Source organism: Pseudorasbora parva, chromosome 17 (assembly GCF_024679245.1).
Source record: "Pseudorasbora parva isolate DD20220531a chromosome 17, ASM2467924v1, whole genome shotgun sequence".
Classification (NCBI taxonomy): domain Eukaryota; kingdom Metazoa; phylum Chordata; class Actinopteri; order Cypriniformes; family Gobionidae; genus Pseudorasbora; species Pseudorasbora parva.
In genome coordinates, this window is record NC_090188.1 from 14,563,875 (window position 1) to 14,584,721 (window position 20,847).

General features: G+C 37.8%; 2 protein-coding genes across 3 annotated transcripts; one reads left to right on the top strand and one right to left on the bottom strand.

Moving 5' to 3' along the window:
- Positions 1-1,261: 1,261 nt before the first annotated feature.
- dennd10 (DENN domain containing 10) lies at positions 1,262-5,281 on the bottom strand. Its single transcript, XM_067421549.1, has 9 exons — positions 4,878-5,281; positions 4,306-4,502; positions 3,525-3,604; positions 3,203-3,351; positions 2,922-3,033; positions 2,410-2,510; positions 2,211-2,318; positions 1,508-1,602; positions 1,262-1,429 (listed from the first exon to the last, which is right to left on the bottom strand). The coding sequence occupies exons 1-9, from the start codon at positions 4,915-4,917 to the stop codon at positions 1,262-1,264; spliced, it is 1,050 nt and encodes a 349-aa protein (XP_067277650.1). The 5' UTR covers positions 4,918-5,281.
- Positions 5,282-5,873: 592 nt separating this feature from the next.
- On the top strand, positions 5,874-20,020 carry eif3s10 (eukaryotic translation initiation factor 3, subunit 10 (theta)). 2 transcript variants are annotated; one of them, XM_067420642.1, is made up of 22 exons: positions 5,874-6,046; positions 6,741-6,931; positions 7,213-7,349; positions 7,541-7,704; positions 9,638-9,837; positions 10,064-10,272; positions 10,452-10,623; positions 12,815-12,919; positions 13,279-13,377; positions 13,484-13,600; positions 13,781-13,966; positions 14,057-14,404; positions 14,512-14,616; positions 14,765-14,878; positions 15,157-15,279; positions 15,396-15,549; positions 15,771-15,955; positions 16,936-17,015; positions 17,123-17,653; positions 18,117-18,260; positions 18,673-18,857; positions 19,372-20,020. In XM_067420642.1, exons 1-22 carry the CDS (start codon positions 5,998-6,000, stop codon positions 19,563-19,565), a joined length of 3,792 nt encoding a protein of 1,263 aa, XP_067276743.1. In that variant the 5' UTR covers positions 5,874-5,997; the 3' UTR covers positions 19,566-20,020. The 2 variants fall into 2 exon arrangements, with proteins under 2 accessions (XP_067276743.1, XP_067276744.1); XM_067420643.1 differs by having other exon boundaries at positions 17,123-17,639; positions 18,118-18,260.
- The last annotated feature ends 827 nt before the right edge of the window (positions 20,021-20,847 follow it).

Consider the following 20,847-nt stretch of genomic DNA (forward strand, 5'->3'; position numbering starts at 1 on the left):
AAATGTCCACTGCATTTCAACAAAACAAAAAAATCTAAATTGTGTCCACTAGAAGTATTAAAAACATACACTTTTTTCCCAAAGGGCTTAAAATTCTTCTTAATTATTTCTGTACTACTAAATGACCAAATTAAGATGTACAGCTGTACAGTTACAAATTCATACAAATTTAATAGCTAAATTCATTGCATTGAAATGGATTTAACCAAATAATGCTAATTACCCTCACTCTGTTTGTTAGTGTCAATAAAATTCCTGTTGCCACTCATGTATACTTTTTGTATGTTTAATGATCACATTTGCATTTTAAAAAGTATCTGAGGAAATAGCATTTTATGACTGCAAATTAGCAAAAGATTTAAGAAATTAGAGATGTACAGATTGAACATCTTTTTTTCAGTATATATTTTTCAGATAATATACACATATTATCAGAATATTTTCTTTGATCTATTTAGGCACAGAAGATAGCCCTTAAAAACAAGGGGTTTTGCGATTAATAAGTAGATTATACATAAAACATAAAGAAATGCCAAAGCCAATATTAAATGCATGCAATGTGGAACAAAGTTCCACCCCATAGGAGGAATGTCTTTTGTATATTTAAATTAGACTATATAATCATTAAAAGTACTCTTACGTGAATAGACCTATAGATTTTTAATTAACATCCTTACTTTATGATTAGGTTTTGGCACTCAATATTTTTTTTGTAAAAAAAAAAAAAAAGTTTTCATTGGCTTTACATTATGAATGTAATGGGACCCTTACAAGAGCAATACTATTTGTTAAACTGTACAATTACCATTATTATTATTTTACAGCTAAAAAAAGTAATTTAGTTAGGCATGAACTAGGCAACCGTCAGCCCTTTGACACTGGTGTGCAATTAAGATTAAGAACAACTTCATTCAAAACCTTGTTAATGCTTGCAGAGATATAAATATAAATTGTTCATTGGCTCAATATCTAAGTGCTACTAAAAGGTTTGATTATTAATTATTTACCTCAAACCTGTGTTATCACTTAGAAATGTCACATTCAACATTTGTAATTGCACCCAGAAGGGGGTCATTTTATAGCTATCTTTTGTATATCTTTAAAAGAAATATATATAGTTATATCCCAATAAAACTTTTTTCCCCATTCACAACCCTGAAATTAGACATTAAATGTTACAATTAATTTGGTGATTACACTATAAATGGTAAGTTCCTCTCTTATTGATTATTGTGAGAGTTGGACATGATGCATTGATTGGTCAGATCTTCAGGAGTTGCTCAGCTGCAGCCAAGTGGAAGAGGAAGTTTTCAGTCGCTGGAGGGTAATGCCGCTGCTTCAGAGTCTCCAAAGTCAATTTGGAGTTGTCCAATTCATCAGCAAGAGACATCAGGTTACTGAGGATCTCTTTAGTTTTTACTGAAATATCCTGGGAACAGAAAAATTTAATTAAATTGTGCTACGGCTATATGTTGTTTCATTGCAAATACTTGTTCTTATTATTCACCTTAATAACCTGTGCATCCGTGCGATCAGTGTCCTCTGCAGCCTGGACAATGAAGTTGCCGATCTCTTTATGGAGTTTTCCCATAGACATTGCCTCTGGAAAAAAAACAAGGCATTGTAAATGGTACTTGACAATCCTACTTAAAGTCCTCATGAAATGAAAATAGATCTTATTTACTTTATTAGCACATATTACAGGTGTTAGCGTGAACAATTAATCCGTGCAAGTTGATACACAGACAAAAATTGTTTCCCGTAGTAATCTTTAATCAAAATCTGAAAAGTTTCTTCCGGTTGTGAAATGGCGTTCCTTCTCAGATGATGTCAGTTTGACGGCTTTCAGTTTAAAATGCGTAAACACTCCCCTCTACCGATGTCTGCTAGGAGCACGTGATGGAGAGGAGGAGCGCTGAGGTCAAACCCTGCCGTATGCTCAATATTTCGTTTCACTTGCATCACTGCACTGAAGAAAACTCACTCGCTATTTCCGGTTCAGTGGGACTTTAAAGGGTTATACCGTGCATACATTCAATGGAGGAACAGAAAGCTCTCAGTCTAAATATAAAATATCTTAAACTGTGTTCCGAAGGTGAATGGAGGTCTTACGGGTGTGGAACAACATTTGGGTGAGTCATTAATGACATACATTTAATTTTTGGGTGAACTAACCCTTTAATCTCAATCTGTAAAGCAGAATCTCTCACCTTTGGCATCCTGTGAGACAGTGATCTCACTGTCTGGAAGATTTACATACACATCAAACAGGTCTGATCGGTCTCTGACTTCAGGATCGACAAACCCCGCAACATACCCTACAGAGATATGGAACAAAGAGAGTTATAACCATAGCAAGAGCACGATAATAAATCTAGTTTTTGGAGAAGGGCTTGTTTTCTCTTATACCTGTGCACAGCTTGAGGTTTTCCAGCTCATTATTATCCAGGTGAACAAAAGGGTGGAGGATGGACCAGTCTTTTCTATGCCATACCAGGCCAGGAAGAGCTCTGGGTTGAAGAAGAAAAATGCCTTTTTAGTGCATGACCATTTTCATTATTATGTTCAAAAATTTGTTGTCTGTAAGATTTTTCTTCTTCTTTTTGAAATAAATGAATCAATCTATGAGACTGCAATGGTTGATAGATTATCCTTACATGACCTGCAGAAATCGCAGCAGAAAGAAAGAAATAGAATCATAAGCATTTCCTGCTCTTTGTTACATCACCACAGGACATTAATACTAAAATGAAATGCTGTTTGCAACTTATTTTACTTCCTTAATCTGACATATTTCTAGTTTGGATTAATGTATATCAATGAACAGTGCAATTGGGAATGTAAATTAAGGATATAAATTGGGTCCTTTTTGATTTTTAATGTCATTGATCATATTGCGTAACAAAACTTTCAATGATTACCTTGTGAACTCCAGCAGCGCCTCAATCCGTGGGTGATAGACCACCACTCTTTTTTTCAGCATTAGTGCTGTGTAAAGGATGATGGTCTCCATACCAAATTGTGACACAACATCTAAAATAAAGATTGAACATCTCATCATGAAGTCTTAAATATAACAAACTGGATACCATGTATAAAACCAACGTAAGTATACATCAGCAGATGTATACAAAATGATTTTAGCAGTTCAGTTCATGTTGCCATGTGCTTGTAATGTTCATTTTAAAGGTGCACCCCTAACCTTTTATGGAGCCAGCCAGGTAGGCCTTCCTGACGTCATAATCTTTGATAAGGAAGGAGCCGTTCTCATCACTTTGGCATATCCCTTTGGTCAAAACGGCAATGTAGCCTTCCATCATCTTCACAGGACTTCCATGTTTAATATACGTCCTGAGCAAAATCAATGTTACATCACAAACAAATTATTTAATTACAAACAAATATGCTTACTCAAAATAATAATGCTGAATGACCAATTATTAAAATTCAACGCAAACAAATCTACTCTCAAGTGGAAACCTCTATATTGCATATTCAATTATTTTGACTTAAATTAAACCTACCTGCACAGAACTCTACTGAATGCAGCATATTTTTCAGGGTTGAAGTCCTTAGATGTGACAACTATTGAGAAATGTGTCACCTTTGAATGAAATTGAACAGTCATTAGTATGCATGATTTTATATAAAAAAATAAGTACAATCTGTCTTACACCAAACACATTTTTGATAAGTGCCCTGTCCTGAAAACAACTATACACCAAAATTTAGTTACTGTAGTTAGTTGAGTCATTGCGTCACCAGCTGGTAGCAGAAAGTGTGGCAAATACAAAAAAATTGGGTGCTTCAATTTCCCTCCTCGTTTCCTCGCTCCTCCATCCCGTGACTCGGAAACCGACCAGGCTCAGCCATCTTATTCATACATCCACGTTAATGTATGTATGAATATGAAAAAACACTTTTTCTAAAATGTTTAGTTTACTGGGATGTTTAGTTAAATGTTACTGCTTGTTTCAGAATGTTCAGAGAACATTCAAAAGTATATTTGCAAAATAATAAAATAGAATGTTCCTTTAACATTCATTTAACCAATATTGTGTGTTTTTATAACTTAATGTAAATGTTAACAATGTTCTTAGGACATATTTGTTTTAGCTGGGAAAGTGTTTTGTGTTCCACAGAAGAAACTAAATCATATTTGGAAGACAATAAAGATGAGTAAATAAACACAAACTGTCTGATCAAATTGTTAATTTTACATTGAGGTACTCCTGTTCCATTATTCAAGCAAAGGTTTGTAAGCTTTCAGGATGGAAGTGATGTCCTAATCATGAAGACTTGTACCTTTTTAAGCGCAGTTGGCTCCTGAACCTCGACAGTGGTGATGTAGTACCAGGTTCTGCAGTACTGTCCGAACACAAACGTGTGCAGCACCCGACTGTCCAATGTCAGGCAACATTTTCTCAACAGAACCTCTCGCAGATCAGCACCAATGGAAGGATAACACCAAACCCAAAGAGTATCTGCATTGACATCTTTCTCTGTGTAAGAAGGACAAATTCAATCACTGACAAAAGAATCCTTTAAATTGAGTTTTCCCAACAACAACAAAAAAGTCTCAAGTTTTTTCTTCATCTGCAGGAACACACAATCTCAGACTTAACACTAGGGACCGACAGTCAGTCACCATTTACTATCACACAGCGCCCTTTTTCCAATTTCCACAATAAACGTTAGTGACAGATAAATAGTGCTGTTACTGCCAAACAAATCCGAAGGAAAAAAAAAAACAAACAAAAAACATTCTGGCTCGGAAAAATATGAGGGCGAGTAATAAGCCATCAGATTTTTATTTTTTTGGATGAACCATCTCTTTAAATATACAAACGTATATTTTCCCGTTATTTCGATCTTACCAATAAGTCCAAGACTCAGCATCAGGTCAGATGTAGCCATATTCCATTCCGTATCCACGTTAATCTGTTTCTAATACTTTAATGATTTTTAAACAGTTTATGTCTGTTTTTTTTAAGAGTATACAAATGTTTTTCAATGCGAAAAGACACAATCCATCGTCAAATCATCGTCGGGACAGCCTATCCATTTCCAATTAAAATGCCAAAACGGTTATCCTTGCAAAATCAGGTTTGAATCCAGCTGCAGTTTTTTTAATGTGTGAAATCCTAGCGTTACGAGTTAACCGTTCGTTTCTAGTATATTAGTAGGTGAAGCAGTTGTGGAGTTCCCGCGAGTATGTATCAAAGATAAATAAAAAGGAAAACTTAATACAGTGGATATCCTGGTCAAGTCATGTGACCAACACGCTTCTTCTTCGTTTTATTTCTCTGAGTTCAACCAAAATATCAAGAAATATACTGCCATCTAGTGTGTTGGTGCGATTAAAGTTTATCTAACCCTAACAAGAAATAAAGTGTTGTGAATGTGTACCAGTTACAATTAACTCTAAAATAAAAGACAGAATTAAAGGGATAACATGAAACACTCTTTAATGGTCAAACTTTTGTGTATTTCTTTCTTTTTACTTTTAGCTACCTTTTGTCTTTTGTATCGTATTTTGTAAGGGAAAAACTTATATAAAGTTCAACAGCCATCTTAAAAATAACATGTACTATAAATATCTACAATAAAAGGCATACGGTTTAATTATTATTGTCAACTTGTGTTAAACTGCTCTTCTGCAGGTAATTTATTTCATTTTTAATGGTTGAAAAAATAATAGATCCCAAGAGCCAGATTATTTTATTCAGGCCTACACTACATTATATTTATGTTGCATGTTATTGCATGTGCCATTTGAACCGTCCATAGATATGTATACGATCTGAACTGTGGATGAGCGCGTGGAGGAAGTGTGCGCGCGCACACATACGGGAACTTTCGTCTTCCTCGCCGGCGCAGTTCACGTGCGCTAGTCCTTTCTTGCTTGAGTGCCGAGAACTTACAGCGCGGATGGACAGGCAGAGTCAATAAAACAGCCTCGACTACCTGAAAACCGCCTGCTAGCAAGCCATAACAATGCCAGCCTATTTCCAGAGACCGGAGAACGCTCTTAAGCGAGCAAATGGTGAGTGAATATTGTAAAAGGCCGCCCCTTGGACTGTAGTCGTGGGTCTAGCTGTTAGCTCGATATGGCGCGTGCTGTAGTAGCCATGTTTCTCGCAGGCCGGATGTCACCGTTACTGGGCCCGTGTGTCACGTATACTGCAACGTTTCATATTTCCTGTGTTATTTGATCATATTGACCTCTTGTTAGTGTACTCAAAGAGATTACTGTAAATGTAATCTGTAAGTGTAAATCGGCATACTTCTTAAAAATAGATAGAGACCGTTTTTGTTAATGCTATCATGCGTATTAGCAAGCTGTTTCATTCCGCTAGCTTAGCACTGACAACTTCTGGTATCGATAGTATTAAAAAAATGTGGAAAACTTGTGGGGGAAAATCCTTAAGAATATAACCGTCTTCCGCTTATTCATGAATGAAACGCCAATACGTTGTCATTTGGACGAAATAAACAACACATTGTGAGTGGAAAGGCAGCACTGCGCACCTGCCACCAGCTTGAACGTACATAATTACACGATTTATTTTTCCTGTCATCGCAGTCTTATTGTATTGTTTGGCTTGAAAGGTATATGATACATGAAATTCTGAAATAGTGTCTAAGTTATCCATTACCATCTGGAAGCAGTATGTCATCATTCAAAAAATTCCCAGAGGTTTGCAGGTTATGACAGTCTTTCTGTTCCTCCTTTTCAGAGTTCCTTGAAGTTGGTAAAAAGCAGCCAGCTTTGGATGTACTCTACGATGTCATCAAGAGCAAAAAACATCGAACATGGCAGAAGATACACGAGCCAATTATGCTCAAGTACCTGGAGCTCTGTGTGGACCTCCGCAAGAGCCACTTGGCAAAGGAGGGACTCTATCAGTACAAAAACATCTGTCAACAGGTTTGCACCCCTTTTATAATGCCCTTCACAATATGGAATAAAAGATTTGTTGCTACTTCTGTTTCATCATGACGTTATACTTTAGTTATTTGTCATAATGCTCTAAGGTTATTTTACACAATATTTCCAATAGAATGATTTTCAGTAAAGTTTATTCACTTTATTTTATTGTTATTTTGGCCTCAAATTTATATAAATTTTGTATAGATGAAAACACACGTAAATAGTCAATTCCATCCTTCTTGAGGATGAAGTTACTGACTACTTCTCTAATGCTTCAGGTGAATATCAAATCTCTGGAAGATGTGGTTCGTGCTTACCTGAAACTTGCAGAAGAGAAGACCGAGACAGCGAAAGAGGAGTCTCAGCAGATGGTGCTGGACATTGAGGATCTGGACAACATTCAGACCCCAGAAAGGTACAGGAACTTAAAGCCCTAAGCAGTTCATTCCTAATAATTTCTCTAGATTTAATTTTTTTATCCTGTAATTTCAGAATTTCCCTACATCCTGAAATCATGTTCAATTTTGACATTCAGAAAGGACATTTATGCTCAATTTCATGTTCATGAGGACAATCAAGTTTACAATTATTATTTTTTTTTTTAAGTGTTCTGTTGAGTGCCGTCAGTGGTGAAGACACCCAAGACCGCACGGACAGACTCCTGCTCACGCCTTGGGTCAAGTTCCTGTGGGAGTCGTACCGTCAGTGCCTGGACCTGCTAAGGAATAACTCCAAAGTGGAGCGCCTTTACCATGACATTGCTCAGCAAGGTCAGTGTTTACTTCATATAATACAAAAACATCTGTTCATTGGAGTTTAAACATAAGGTACAGATAAGGGTTTATCTGTAGAGTTAGGGAATTTGGTTCTTCTATTGATGAAGTTTATATAACTGGATAAATACATACACTACCATCCAAAATTGGATCGGTAAGATTCTCACCGTGGCTGCATGTATTTGATGAACATTAATATTGTGAAATATTATTGCAATGTAAAATAACTGTTTTCTATTTTAATATATTTAAAGGATTAGTTTAATTTGAAATAAACTTTTACTGATAATTTACTTACTCCCATGTCACCCAAGATGCCCATGTGTGTCTTTCTTCAGTCGAAAAGAAATGAAGGTTTTTAAGGAAAACATTCCAGGAGTTTTCTCCATATAATGGACTTAAATGGTCCCAAAACGGTTCAAGGTCTAAATGTCAGTTTCAGTGCAGATTCAAATGGCTTTAAATGTTACCAGACGATGAAAAAGGGTCTTGTCTAGCGAGACGATCGGTCATGTAAAAAAAAAAAAAAATGTTTTTTTTTAAGCACAAATGCTCGCCTTGCTCTGTTCTGTGACACGTGTTTGTGACGTCACGTAATATGCAATGACGTTGAAAAGGTTGTGCTTCACGTAGGTGGGAGTACAGAGTCAGTGTTTACAAGTGTTGGTAAAAAACGTTTTAAACGGTAAATTGACACAAAGCGATTTGAAAATGTTTAAGTCCCTCTTTCGCACATTTGTAAACACTGACTCGGTACTTCCACCTACATGAATCGTGACCTTTTCTGCGCAATTGCATATTACGTGATGAGACAAACGCGCATCGCATCACGCGCAAGCACGATGAGCATTTGTGCTTATAAAACGTAAACTTTTTTATGATCGATCGTTTGGCTAGATAAGACCCTTATTTATCGTCTGGTATTGTTTAAAGCCCTTTAAAGCTGCACTGGAAACTGTCATTTGGACCTTAAACCGTTTGGGGCCCAAATCCTGGAATGTTTTAATCAAAAACCTTAATTTCTTTTCGACTGAAGAAAGAAAAACATTGACATCTTGGTTGACATGGTGGTGAGTAAATTATCAACAAAAGTTTATTCAAAACTGATCTAATCCTTTAAAAAAAGTGATGTGTTCCTGTGATGGAAAAGCTCAGCATCTAATTTAGTGTTCAAATTCTTATGATGAATGAAAGAACTAGCCTGACAAGCCAGACCCACATCAAGATGTTTGGTCTGGAAACTCACCATTGACAGGGCTCAATCCGAGGGGCGGGATAAACGGTTGTCTTCAAACTCCCCCTGCACGCGATAGGATAGGGCTACAACCAACCAGAGCAACGTGAAGTGGAACTCGTTGATAGATTAAACCTTTGCTGTATCTAGTCGGCAAAACTTTGAACACATCTTCCCTTCTTAAAAATGTCTTCAGTGCCGTTCTTTTCTCAGAGAAAAGCTTAACTCAAAGTCTTCCAGAGTCACGGTCAAAGCTGATTTGAAAGACCGCTGTTCATCAGCTTTTGTGTTTACTAGTATCACGCAAGAGCAACTCTACCGTCACTATGTTAAGCCCCGCCCACCGACTCTACACGATGTGATTGGGCTGACCAGAGTTTGGTTTTTACAGCTCTGAACTGTATTGAGAGTTGCTAGACGACACTCACGGCAGATTAGATTTGCTGCCATTATGGTGCTTCCAGATTTCTAGCCTATGAAAGAACAGCATTTATTTGAAATTAAAATTATTTTGTAACATCTATTACATGCATATTATGTCTTTATTGTAATTTTTGATCAATTTAATTATTCAAAGTTTTCATTTCATCCAAAAAAAGAAACATTGCAATAATACATAATATTATATGAAACCTAAAATGTACATTTTGTTATATAATAATTTATATTAAAAAATGTTTTTTTTTCTTACAGCATTTAAGTTTTGCCTGCAGTACACCCGTAAAGCAGAGTTCCGTAAGCTGTGTGACAACCTGCGAATGCATCTGGGCCAGATCCAACGTCATCACAACCAGAGCACTGCCATCAACCTGAACAACCCTGAGAGCCAGTCCATGCACCTTGAGACGCGTCTGGTCCAGCTGGACAGCGCTATTAGTATGGAGCTGTGGCAGGTCTCTGTGCTCCATTGTAGGCAACAATGTTTCACAGAAGTTTTGAACTTGTTAAATTCCAATATATTCAGTTAAATATACTTTCCATTTATACGACACATTTCAACCTTTTTTCCAGTGCAAATTAGAGATTACAGAAAAAGATTTTTTTTTAAAACACTTATTTTTTTTACTTACTATGTGTTGCACAAGCTTTGCTGATCACACTGGTTGCTTTCATACATAGGAAGCATTCAAAGCAGTTGAAGACATCCATGGATTGTTCGCCCTCTCAAAGAAGCCGCCTAAACCTCAGCTTATGGCCAACTACTACAACAAGGTGTCCACTGTATTCTGGAAGTCTGGCAATGCCTTATTCCATGCCTGTACCCTACACAGACTCTATCACCTCTCTCGAGAGATGCGCAAGAACCTCACCCAGGAAGAGATGCAGAGGTTAGTGCTAAATAGGAGTGATTTTCAGCTTGGAGAAATTGGATTAAATGCTTTATGGAATTACTTTTGTCATTTTACAGTAGTTTTCTATTGAAAGCAGAACTTTTTATCCTCTTTATTAGTTCATTGAGAATTCATAAGTGTTTAATTGCTCTGTGCATTGTACTAATTTCCCTTAGAATGTCCACTCGTGTGCTCTTGGCCACTCTGTCTATCCCCATCACCCCTGAGCGCACTGATATCGCTCGTCTGTTGGACATGGATGGCATCATTGTAGAGAAACACCGCAGACTGGCTACTCTACTTGGCCTGCAGTCTCCACCCACCCGCCAGAGTCTCATCAATGACATGGTAATAGCTTTTTTTTGTCTATTGTAATACCTTAAAGGGATGATTCACCCCAAAATAGAAATTGTAATTTACTCACCCTCCGATTTTATTTATATTCAAAACAAATATAAACCTGATAAGTTTCTGTCCTTCCATTGAGGATCGGGTTAAAGGTCCCGTTCTTCGCGTGTTTTCGAAGCTTTGATTATGTTTACAGTGTGCAATATAACATGAGTTCATGTTTTGCGTGTAAAAAACACAGTATTTTTCACACAATTTACTTATCTGTACAGCGCTGTTTCCTCTGTCCTAAAAACGGCCTGATGATTTCCTTGTTCTATGAAGTCCCTCCTTCAGAAACACGTAACGAGTTCCGATTGGGCCAGCGCTTCCCGTGTAGTGATTGGACAGCAGCTTAGCGCAATTTGCCCCCCGACTCTTACCATAAAGGGGACATGCAAGCGCTACTTGTGGGTGGAGGGTTAGTCAACAAACAGTTCTAGTGACGTCATTACATCCCTGCACTTCCTGCTGTAGTCCAAACCGGCCCTTCGCTGTAGGCTTTGAAAGGGAACTTCTGTTAAATAAAATATCTCGCTTGGCATTGAACTTTGAGCTTTATAATTTTACAGGTATTATTTATGCTCTAACAGCAACAATACACATTAACTAAAGTTTGAAAGATGGAATCGTGAAGAACGGGACCTTTAACCAAAAGTTATTTTCATTTTATTTTCAACTAGGGCTGCACGATTAATCGAAATCGAACCGCAATCGTGATTTGGCTTGTGTGCGATTATGACAGCTCAAGGGCTGCGATTTTAATTAAATAAATAAATGCCCAGTGTGTTAGCGAAGCGTGGCTCTGTGATAAACGCTGCTCCGTCTAAAAGACTACGAGTTTAAGTTGCTTATAACGTGCGTTTGAAAAAGCAACACGAGTCAAACATCTTCACAAACTAGTGAAGCATTCATAAACCTGTTCAACAAAAGACAACGTTTAATAACATGTTTTACTCACTTCATATCATCAGTCGAGTGTTTGTGAGCTGATGTGGCTTCTCATCAGAGTGAGGCAGACGAGGCGTTATTTTATAGCATTCTATCTCAATCAGCACTGGATTATAATACACTTTATTATTATGAAAATACCCTTGACGGCTTGAAGAACTCAAATACACCATATTTTGCTGCAGTCGTATTTATTGTCGTCATGTTTAATCAAAGCGTCTCTATCTTCTGTTTACACCGGGTTAGATTCATATCATGGATTTCCTGAAAACTAACGTCAATTACTTCTCTGCGGCAAATGTGGCGTTTTACCGCTCGAGGGCGCCCTCTGGTTTTCAGTATGAATTAAAATATTTTGGGTAATCAATAATAAGAAAATAATACTTAATATTACTTAATTTTAACTTAATAAACTTAAAAAATTATAAATTTATTGGACAATCCATGCTTTTCTTCAATTTACAGGAGTTTTTCCCCCACAGTGGATGCACAAGAGGTTTATATTTCATATTAAAGAAAGACTTTAAGAAATTGATATCACTCACACAAACATACACACACACACACACACACACAAACACACACACACAACACACACACACACACACACACACACACACACACACACACACACACACACACATATATATATATATACTTTTTTTTTTTTTTTTACAATAACTTCTAGGCTTAGACCTTTCTAATGTTTTTTAGTCATAGGCTGTCTGCATATTAATTAGGTAACCCAGCAGTTTTTTTTTTTTAAATACATTTTCTGTAAAATATTACAAAAATAATAATAATAATTAGTATTAGTATTTTATTGTTATATTTATTCTGATATACTCTTTTTTTATTTGTAATTATGAAAATGTTATGGTAATATTTCTTATTTTTAAAAATATTTTTAGCAGTAATAATAATCATAATAATTATTATTAGTCACATTAATATAAAAAACACAAAATGTTACATACACACACTTTTCATTTGTAAAAAATAATAATAACAATAATCGCATTTTAAATCGCAATCGCAATTTTACCCAGAATAATCGCAATTATATATTTTCCCCAAATCGTGCAGCCCTATTTTCAACCAGATTTTTCATTTTTAGTTTAATCATCCATTAAACGTTAAGGCTTCTTGATAATTGGTAGATAGTTGAAAAACTTCATTTTGGGTATTATTTGTGTCATAGGTGAGATTCAACCTTCTTCAGTATGTTGTCCCTGAAGTCAAAGAGCTCTACAACTGGTTGGAGATGGACTTCCATCCTCTTAAACTTTGTGGAAGAGTGACTAAGGCAAGTAGAACTTGCCACATAATACATATTTGCTTTTGTGCCTGTAGTTAAAGTGATGCATTAGCAACATTTATATTTTAATTATGTGTCTGTCAAGTCTATTCTGAGCGTATAAGAATCTGTACATTTCCAGAAAATATGTTTACACATCCACACTGTTCCATAAATTAAAAAAACACACATTAAGTGTTAAAACATGTTTAAACATTAAACATTCATTTTCATTTTTGAAAAAAATGTAAGAATGATGCCCTTGTTAGACCATTTTGACACATCTTTAATGTTGGGGTGTTCCTGAAATTAACACATTTAAGACATAATATTCATGTAGTGTTTGTGTTCTTGCTGCTGATGCTTAGGTGCTGAACTGGGTGAGGGACCAAGCTGAGAAGGAATCAGACCTGCAGCATTATGTTCCTCACTTGCAGAACAACACTATCCTTAGACTGCTACAACAGGTTGGTTATTATCTACCCCAGACTTCAAATATCTACTTGAGGAATCATTGCATGCCCTGTTTTTCTGCAAATCATCAATCTTATCTTCTGGATTTTAATGTACCAGGTGGCTCAGATCTACCAAAGCATTGAGTTTAGCAGGTTGGCATCTCTGGTACCATTTGTTGATGCTTTCCAACTGGAACGTTCAATTGTAGATGCAGCACGGCACTGTGACCTGCAGGTACAGTACATAAAGTTTTAGTCATCAAACAGTAATTTCTGTCTTTCATAGTTCTTAACAAGCACATGCATATCTTCCAGTTAGCTTCTAGTGCAAGCATCTTAGTTTACGTGTTAACATGTTAAAGAAGACAATGTTCTTATTGTAGTAACTTTCACTTCGTATTTATTCAACTTAAAGGTGCGCATTGATCATACATCTCGCACACTGAGTTTTGGCTCAGATCTGAACTACTCCACTAAAGAAGATTCCCCAGTAGGTCCATTCCTACAGAACATGCCCTCTGAACAGATAAGGAATCAGCTCACTGCTATGTCATCCTCTTTGGCTAAAGCCATCCAAATCATCAAACCTGCCTCCATACTGGTAAAAGAACTGTTAACTTTCATATAATATCTCCCTGCTGGTCAGTTTTAGTTTATTTGATTTAATTTGATTATCAACCTTTGCCCACAGCAAGAACACGAGGAACAGAGTCAACTGGCCATCACAGCCTACCTGAAGAATGCCCGTAAAGAGCATCAGCGTATCCTCGCTCGCCGGCAAACAATTGAGGAACGCAAGGAGCGTCTTGAGAGCCTTAACATCCAGAGGGAGAAAGAGGAACTAGAGCAGCGGGAGGCAGAGCTTCAAAAGGTGCGCAAAGCCGAGGAGGAACGTCTTAAACAGGAGGCAAAGGAGCGAGAAAAAGAACGCATCATGCAAGAACATGAGCAGATCAAAAAGAAGACCGTGCGTGAGCGACTGGAGCAGATCAAGAAGACTGAGCTTGGAGCCAAGGCCTTCAAAGATATTGATATTGAGGTAATGTGTTTGTTAGGGAGGTGGCCATTGAGTCTAGAACGTACCAGAATGTTTTATTGGCATAATTAAAATGAAATGAAAAAATAATTCTTATTTTTATGCTGTAGGATCTGGAGGAACTGGACCCTGACTTCATCATGGCCAAACAGGTTGAACAACTAGAAAAGGAGAAGAAAGAGCTTCAAGAGCGTCTGAAAAACCAGGAAAAGAAGGTACAGTTTCCGTTACCTATACATGAAGTACTTTATTGCACATAAGTATGTTGGTTAACTGTTTAAAATGTAAAAGAATTGGGGTTAATTCTGTGTGGGTGAGTAGATGGCAGCCAAATATTATACTGGTATGATATGCGTATTCCAGATCGACTACTTTGAGAGGGCCAAGCGCCTTGAGGAGATTCCTCTGATCAAGAAAGCCTACGAGGAGCAGCGCATCAAAGACATGGAGTTATGGGAGCTGCAGGAGGAAGAGAGGGTAATATTCGCATACTGCCTTTTACACTTGAATGTGATTTACTCTGCCCTCTGGTCCATATTTAATTTTATTTTTAACTTAAGTCTCAAATCCCCTATGTACTAGAACATACTTTAACTGTAGTTTGAAGTATTTCTTGAGGCTGTTTTTTCTCATTGTCTGGATTTAGTTTATTCAAGATTATTAGCATCTCCCAAATGTAAAGTACATGTTGAATGTAGGGATGTCATGTTTAAATTAATTGACACTAAAGGTTGTTGTGCTTATCTGTTGCTCAGATAAGCAATATGAAGATGGAGCGTGAGAAGGCACTAGAACACAAACAGAGAATGTCCAGGATGATGGAGGACAAGGAGAACTTTCTGTCCAAAATTAAAGCTGCTCGAAGCTTCATCTATGAGGTAAACTGGACAACATACAAAATGTATTAGATGAAAAGATTTAGTAGTAGCAGAAAGTCCTTGCTGTTTGGGATTTTAACACTTAGAAAAGCTTTGAGCAATTCTCGTGTACCCAGGAAAAACTCAAGCAGTTTCAAGAACGTTTGGTTGAGGAGAGGAAAAAGCGCCTTGAGGAACGAAAGAAGCAGCGCAAGGAGGACAGACGAAATAACTTCTATCGCCAGAGAGAAGAAGAAGCTCAGAGAATCCATGAGGAACAGCTCAAAAAAGGTTCTTAACTGAGTTCTTCAACCCTCAGTTAACAGCATGCTTTATATTGCAATGAAGTCTCTTTGCCAGTTTCTTTTTGTGTAATTTGCAAAAATGTACTTAACATAACTTTTTTAAATATGAATGTCTTATTTGATGTAAAGTCATGCATAAACTGTTTTTTTCTGCATGTGCTTGCTGCTTAATTTTTTTTTATATTGGTCTTTGATTTTGTGTTTTAGAGAGGGAAGAACGTGAACGCTTGGAACAGGAGCAAAGAGAGGAGGAAGAACGTGAATACCAGGAGCGTCTGCGTAAGCTGGAGGAACAGGAAAGAAAGCAGCGTGCCCGACAGCAGGAAATTGAGGAGCGTGAACGCCGCAAGGAGGAGGAGCAGCGGAGGGCACCTGAAGAAAAACCCACCAAGGTAAATCATGAATCTTACTTAAAATGTTCTCATTAATAACATAATGTTTTAGAATGAATGCCCGGATCAATATATTGTTACATATGCAACTTATTTCCCAAGTGTTTATATTCACTTAGGATAGTGCCTACAGTGTTTGAGTACTCACCAAGCCAGACATTTTGAAATTTCTGTGTGTTTTTAACTGTTTGGGTGCAAGCACGAAGCTTAAAGTTTACTTTGTCTGTATTCCACTCCATCTCTTATCTAGCTGATTTGGATGCTATGTTTGGGCTTTTAGGGAGTAAGGAGAGTAAGAGAGTGCAGCGCTAGTTTCCTAGTGATGTTTTTTTTTTTTTTCAGAATTCTTTGATTTAATAGAAATGTTAAAGAATTAGTTCACCCAAAAATGAAATTGATGTCATTAATGACTCACCCTAATGTCGTTCAACACCCGTAAGTTCATCTTCGGAACACAGTTTAAGATATTTTATATTTTAGTCCCAGAGCATATGCAGTCTATGCACACTTTACTGTCCATGTCTAGAAAGCGATTTGAATCATTGATTGATTCACTGATTCATGGCCGATTAAATCTTTATTTGAGGAACACGGAAGAGAAGACATTTTCCAATTTTTTTCCAATGCTTCACGATTCTAATCAACCAACTGATGTCACATGTGGACTTCTTTTTGTTTTTATTAGCTTTCTGGACACGGCCAGTAAAGTGTGCATAGACTGCATATGCTCTGGGACTAAAATTATGATTAAAAAAAAGATGAACGGAGGTCTTATGGGTGTGGAACGTCATTAATGACATAAATTAAAACATTTTTGGGTGAATAACCCTTTAAAGAACAGCTTTTTTGGAGGAGAAAAAAATGCAGTATTTTTTTTTTTTTACATTTATAAATTTCTGTTTTAACTAGATGATGGACAGCATTCAGTCAATTAGATATAATATAAATGTTTATCTTTAAAAAAAAAAAAAAATCTTCAGGAATGGCCTGAACGGGAAGAAGGCGGTTGGAGGAAACGCGCTGAGGGCGAGTCAGAGTGGCGACGTCCTGTTCCTGACAAGTAAGTGATATCAATATAATTAATAAGTTGATGAAGAAGAACAAACAAGCTTAAAAAGATGACTTGTATTGAGATTCAGTGTTCTTTTTTTGGTCATTTTCTCCCAGGGACTGGCGTCAGGAAGGCCGTGAAGAACCTGAACGAGAAGAACGTGAGCGTGAACTGCCCTTCAGGAGAGGCGGAGAAAGTTCACGTCGTGGTGGCTCAAGTGACAAAGGAGTCCGACATGGCTTTGATGAGGAACGAGGTCCACGCCGGGAAGGTGATGATGACCGTGCACCCAGACGGACCTTTGATGATGATCGCGGGCCGAGGAGGGGCTTGGGCTTTGACGATGTCCGAGGTCCCCGGAGAGGTGATGACGACCGTGGACCAAGGCGTGGAATGGACGATGACCGCGGCCCCAGACGAGGTGATGACGATCGTGCCCCAAGAAGAGGCTTTGATGATGACCGTGGGCCTCGCAGAGTCATGGATGAACCCAGAGTGCCTCGACGTGGGGCAGATGATGACTGGGGCCCCAGAAGAGGAGGGGATGATGATAGGGGAGGCCGCAGGGGTATGGATGACTCTGGCCCACGTCGTGGAGATGACGCTCGACCCTGGAAACCTCTTGGGAGAGCAGGTGTGAGCCCAAATGGTATTTGCGTATATTTTCTTGCTGAGGGCAGATTGCCAAAAATGTGTGTTAAAGGGGTCATATCACAAGGAATCAAATTTTCCTGTCACGATGCAATGGAATTCAATGTGATGCAATCTTCTGTTACTGAAGGATGGAACCGTTTAAACCCACAATTCAAACCCAAAACAAAATGTTTGGGTGGAGGAGGTTGTGGCTAGTTACTCTTTGATGATTGAAATTGCGAAATGGTCTGGCAAAAAACTGCTAAATGTTACACTTACTTGTACATTTAATTCACTGATTGCTTCTGAAAGCGCTGCAAAAGCTTGAGGCGCCATCTGCGGAATGACCATGACTCTTTTATCCATTTTGTGTTTGATCAGTGAATTTACAGTTAGTTTTGTTAACTGTGTATTAAGTTCAGTTGTAGTCCATACACTTTTTTTTTTTAACTCGTGTGATTACTTTATGTAACCTGTTGGAGGGGGATGGAGAGAGCGAGAAAAGGCTCGGGAGGAAAGCTGGGGACCTCCTCGTGATACTGACCGTGATGAAGATGGTGGTGAGCGTGAAGTGGATGACCGTACTGAGGGAGATCGATTTAGAGATCGTCGCCCTCCCAGGTGAAAATATAATGTGACTTTTACATTTTATAAAATGTAATCTATATAAAAACAAACCTTTGTATGAAAGCTTTACTGTTTTGAACTCTGATGTGCAGGGTCTCCGCCGGCCTTTAAAAAGTCTTACGTTTGATCATTTACTGAACTTGACATTTCCAGGTTATAACAATTCCTAAATGTTATAACACAGTCTTAATTATCATTTTAAAAGCACTTGACTGAAAAAGGGGACAGAAAAAGAGAGATCACGCAATGGCCTAAACTGTTTATTAAACTTCTAAATTCCGGCTTAAATCTGATAGCAGTTCTGAGCATGTATGGCTAGAGATCGCTTATGATCTACTGTTCATTCATTCAAAATGTTTACTTTAAAAGTCCAGTAAGTTTATCATGAATGTGTGTGCATGTGCAGGGAAGAAGGGAGTGGCTGGAGAAGAGGAGGAGGAGGAGGAGGAGGTGGCGGTGAGGAACCAAGCAGTTGGCGTGATTCTCGCCGTGAAGACTTTGACCGTGGTGAACGCCGTGACATGAGGGACCGCAGAGATGACCGAGACCGTGAACGTGATAATAGAGCCCCCCAAAGAGACCAAGATGAAGGTTAGTCTTATGATCTGCCTTAAATATACCTTTAATAGTGCAGTTAGAATTTTTTGCACTGCACATCAAGAACTTAAACTTGACTGATTTGATTTTGAATGTACACTTGCTTGAGATGAAAACACTCAGTGGGCAAGAAAAAGCTGGATCAAGACTGACCAGTTAGTAATAGCAATGATGACAATAATTTTAATTTTATTTACAGCTTTTCAAGCACTTGTACAAAACTAAATGACAAAAATACATCTTGCAGAACAAGCAAACTCAAGCAGCAACTACAAACACGTGCCATAACTGCAAAACACTACCTAATGCACAAAGCCTAAAAACTGCAACTGAATCTATTACATTTTTTCAAACTAAACAAGACGAGCAATTCTGGTCTAAAGTGGCAGAAGTTTTTTTTTTTTTTAAAGTGTGTAAGACTTCATCCATCCACTGTCAGTATAGTCAGTGAAATGTGCTTAGGGCACCTTTAAGAGGTCAGTTTCTAATCTTTTTTCCTAACTCAAAGGTGGTTCATGGCGTCGTGGTGGAGATGAGCGACGGGAGGAGCGCAAGGAAGAAAGAGATGCTCCTCCCAGACCACGTGAACGGGACCGTGAGGGCGGTGAGAAGAGCGCCTGGCGCTCTGACAAAGATAAGGAAATCCCTCGTCGGACCAAGAATGAAACGGATGATGATGGCTGGACCACTGTCCGCCGCTAATACTAAAGCATACTTTTTTTTTGCTTGATGTTGTACTAAGCCTTGATGTGTTCTCTATTCAGTACAGGTCACTGCTTACATTAACATGAAATGCATAAAGCTTTGCCATAGAACTACAACACAATAGGTTTCAAACATGGCAATTTATATTTCATCCCTTTTTAAAAACTTCACCTTGCATTTGAAAAGTAGCTCATTCCTTTTGTTATGCATGCTTAGAGGATTAAATTGGTCACACAAAATTAAGTAGATGTTTTTTTTTCTTTGAGGTGCGGGTGTTGTAGAACATGAACGTTTTTGCAGACATGACCTCAGAGGTGTAGTGCTGAGGTTTTGAGATGAAATCATCAGGTTATCCTTACAGCGTTGTCCATGCTGTAGTTGCTGCTTATGCTGTGGTTGTATGCCCTCAAGAAATATGAAAATCTTTATGAATAAAGTCGTTTGCTCATTAAGTGACTTTCAGTTATTATCATACAGAAGATGGCAATATCATGCTTTTTGTGTCATAAATGGTACTAGCTCGAATAAAAATCTGGTTATTTGAGTAGTCTAACTTGAATCAAAAAATGTTTTGCCACTAGGTGTCACCCAAATCTCAGCAACTTTTTCTGAAGCTTTAGACGTCTCTTCATGAATAAACCAAGAACAATTAATTCGATCCCTATAATCTACTCATTTATGCTGTTGTTAGTAGAAAACAGTAGCATGTAATTCGCTGCTGTTGGTCCTCCTGATCGATACATTAAAAGGTTTAGTAAATAAACTGCGTCTATTGTGTTTTTTGGTGGCAAATGGGACCATAAAAAGGCATAACAATGGCATTCTCTAGTCTCAAACTCGATTAAGATGGCCTTTTTCTTTCAGGGAAGTTTTTGGTGGAACGTTCCCCTTTCTAAGACTTTAAAAGACTTGCTCTTGGTTAAACTAGTGGGTAGGAAGACCACACGCACACGTTGATAAGAGGTAATCCTCGGTAAACCTCATCAATGCGAGTTCTTAGTTTCATGCAAGGGCTTCTTTAGATCGTGATTCTTCCCGCTGGGAGGGTGATAAACTTTTGCTCGCATTATATCATTATGCAGAAAAGAAAACTAGAAAGAAAGGGAGAAACAATTATGTTAGAGGTCTTTGTTGCATTCTAGTGGAAAATCCACAATTAAGGCCAATAATCCTACAATTGGAGCCCCAGATTCCCACGCAAGAGGTTATGAACTCCCAAACTAGATTAGACCTTTATATTTGCTAAGACCTGCTTTGTGAAGTTGAGCACGGGTCACCG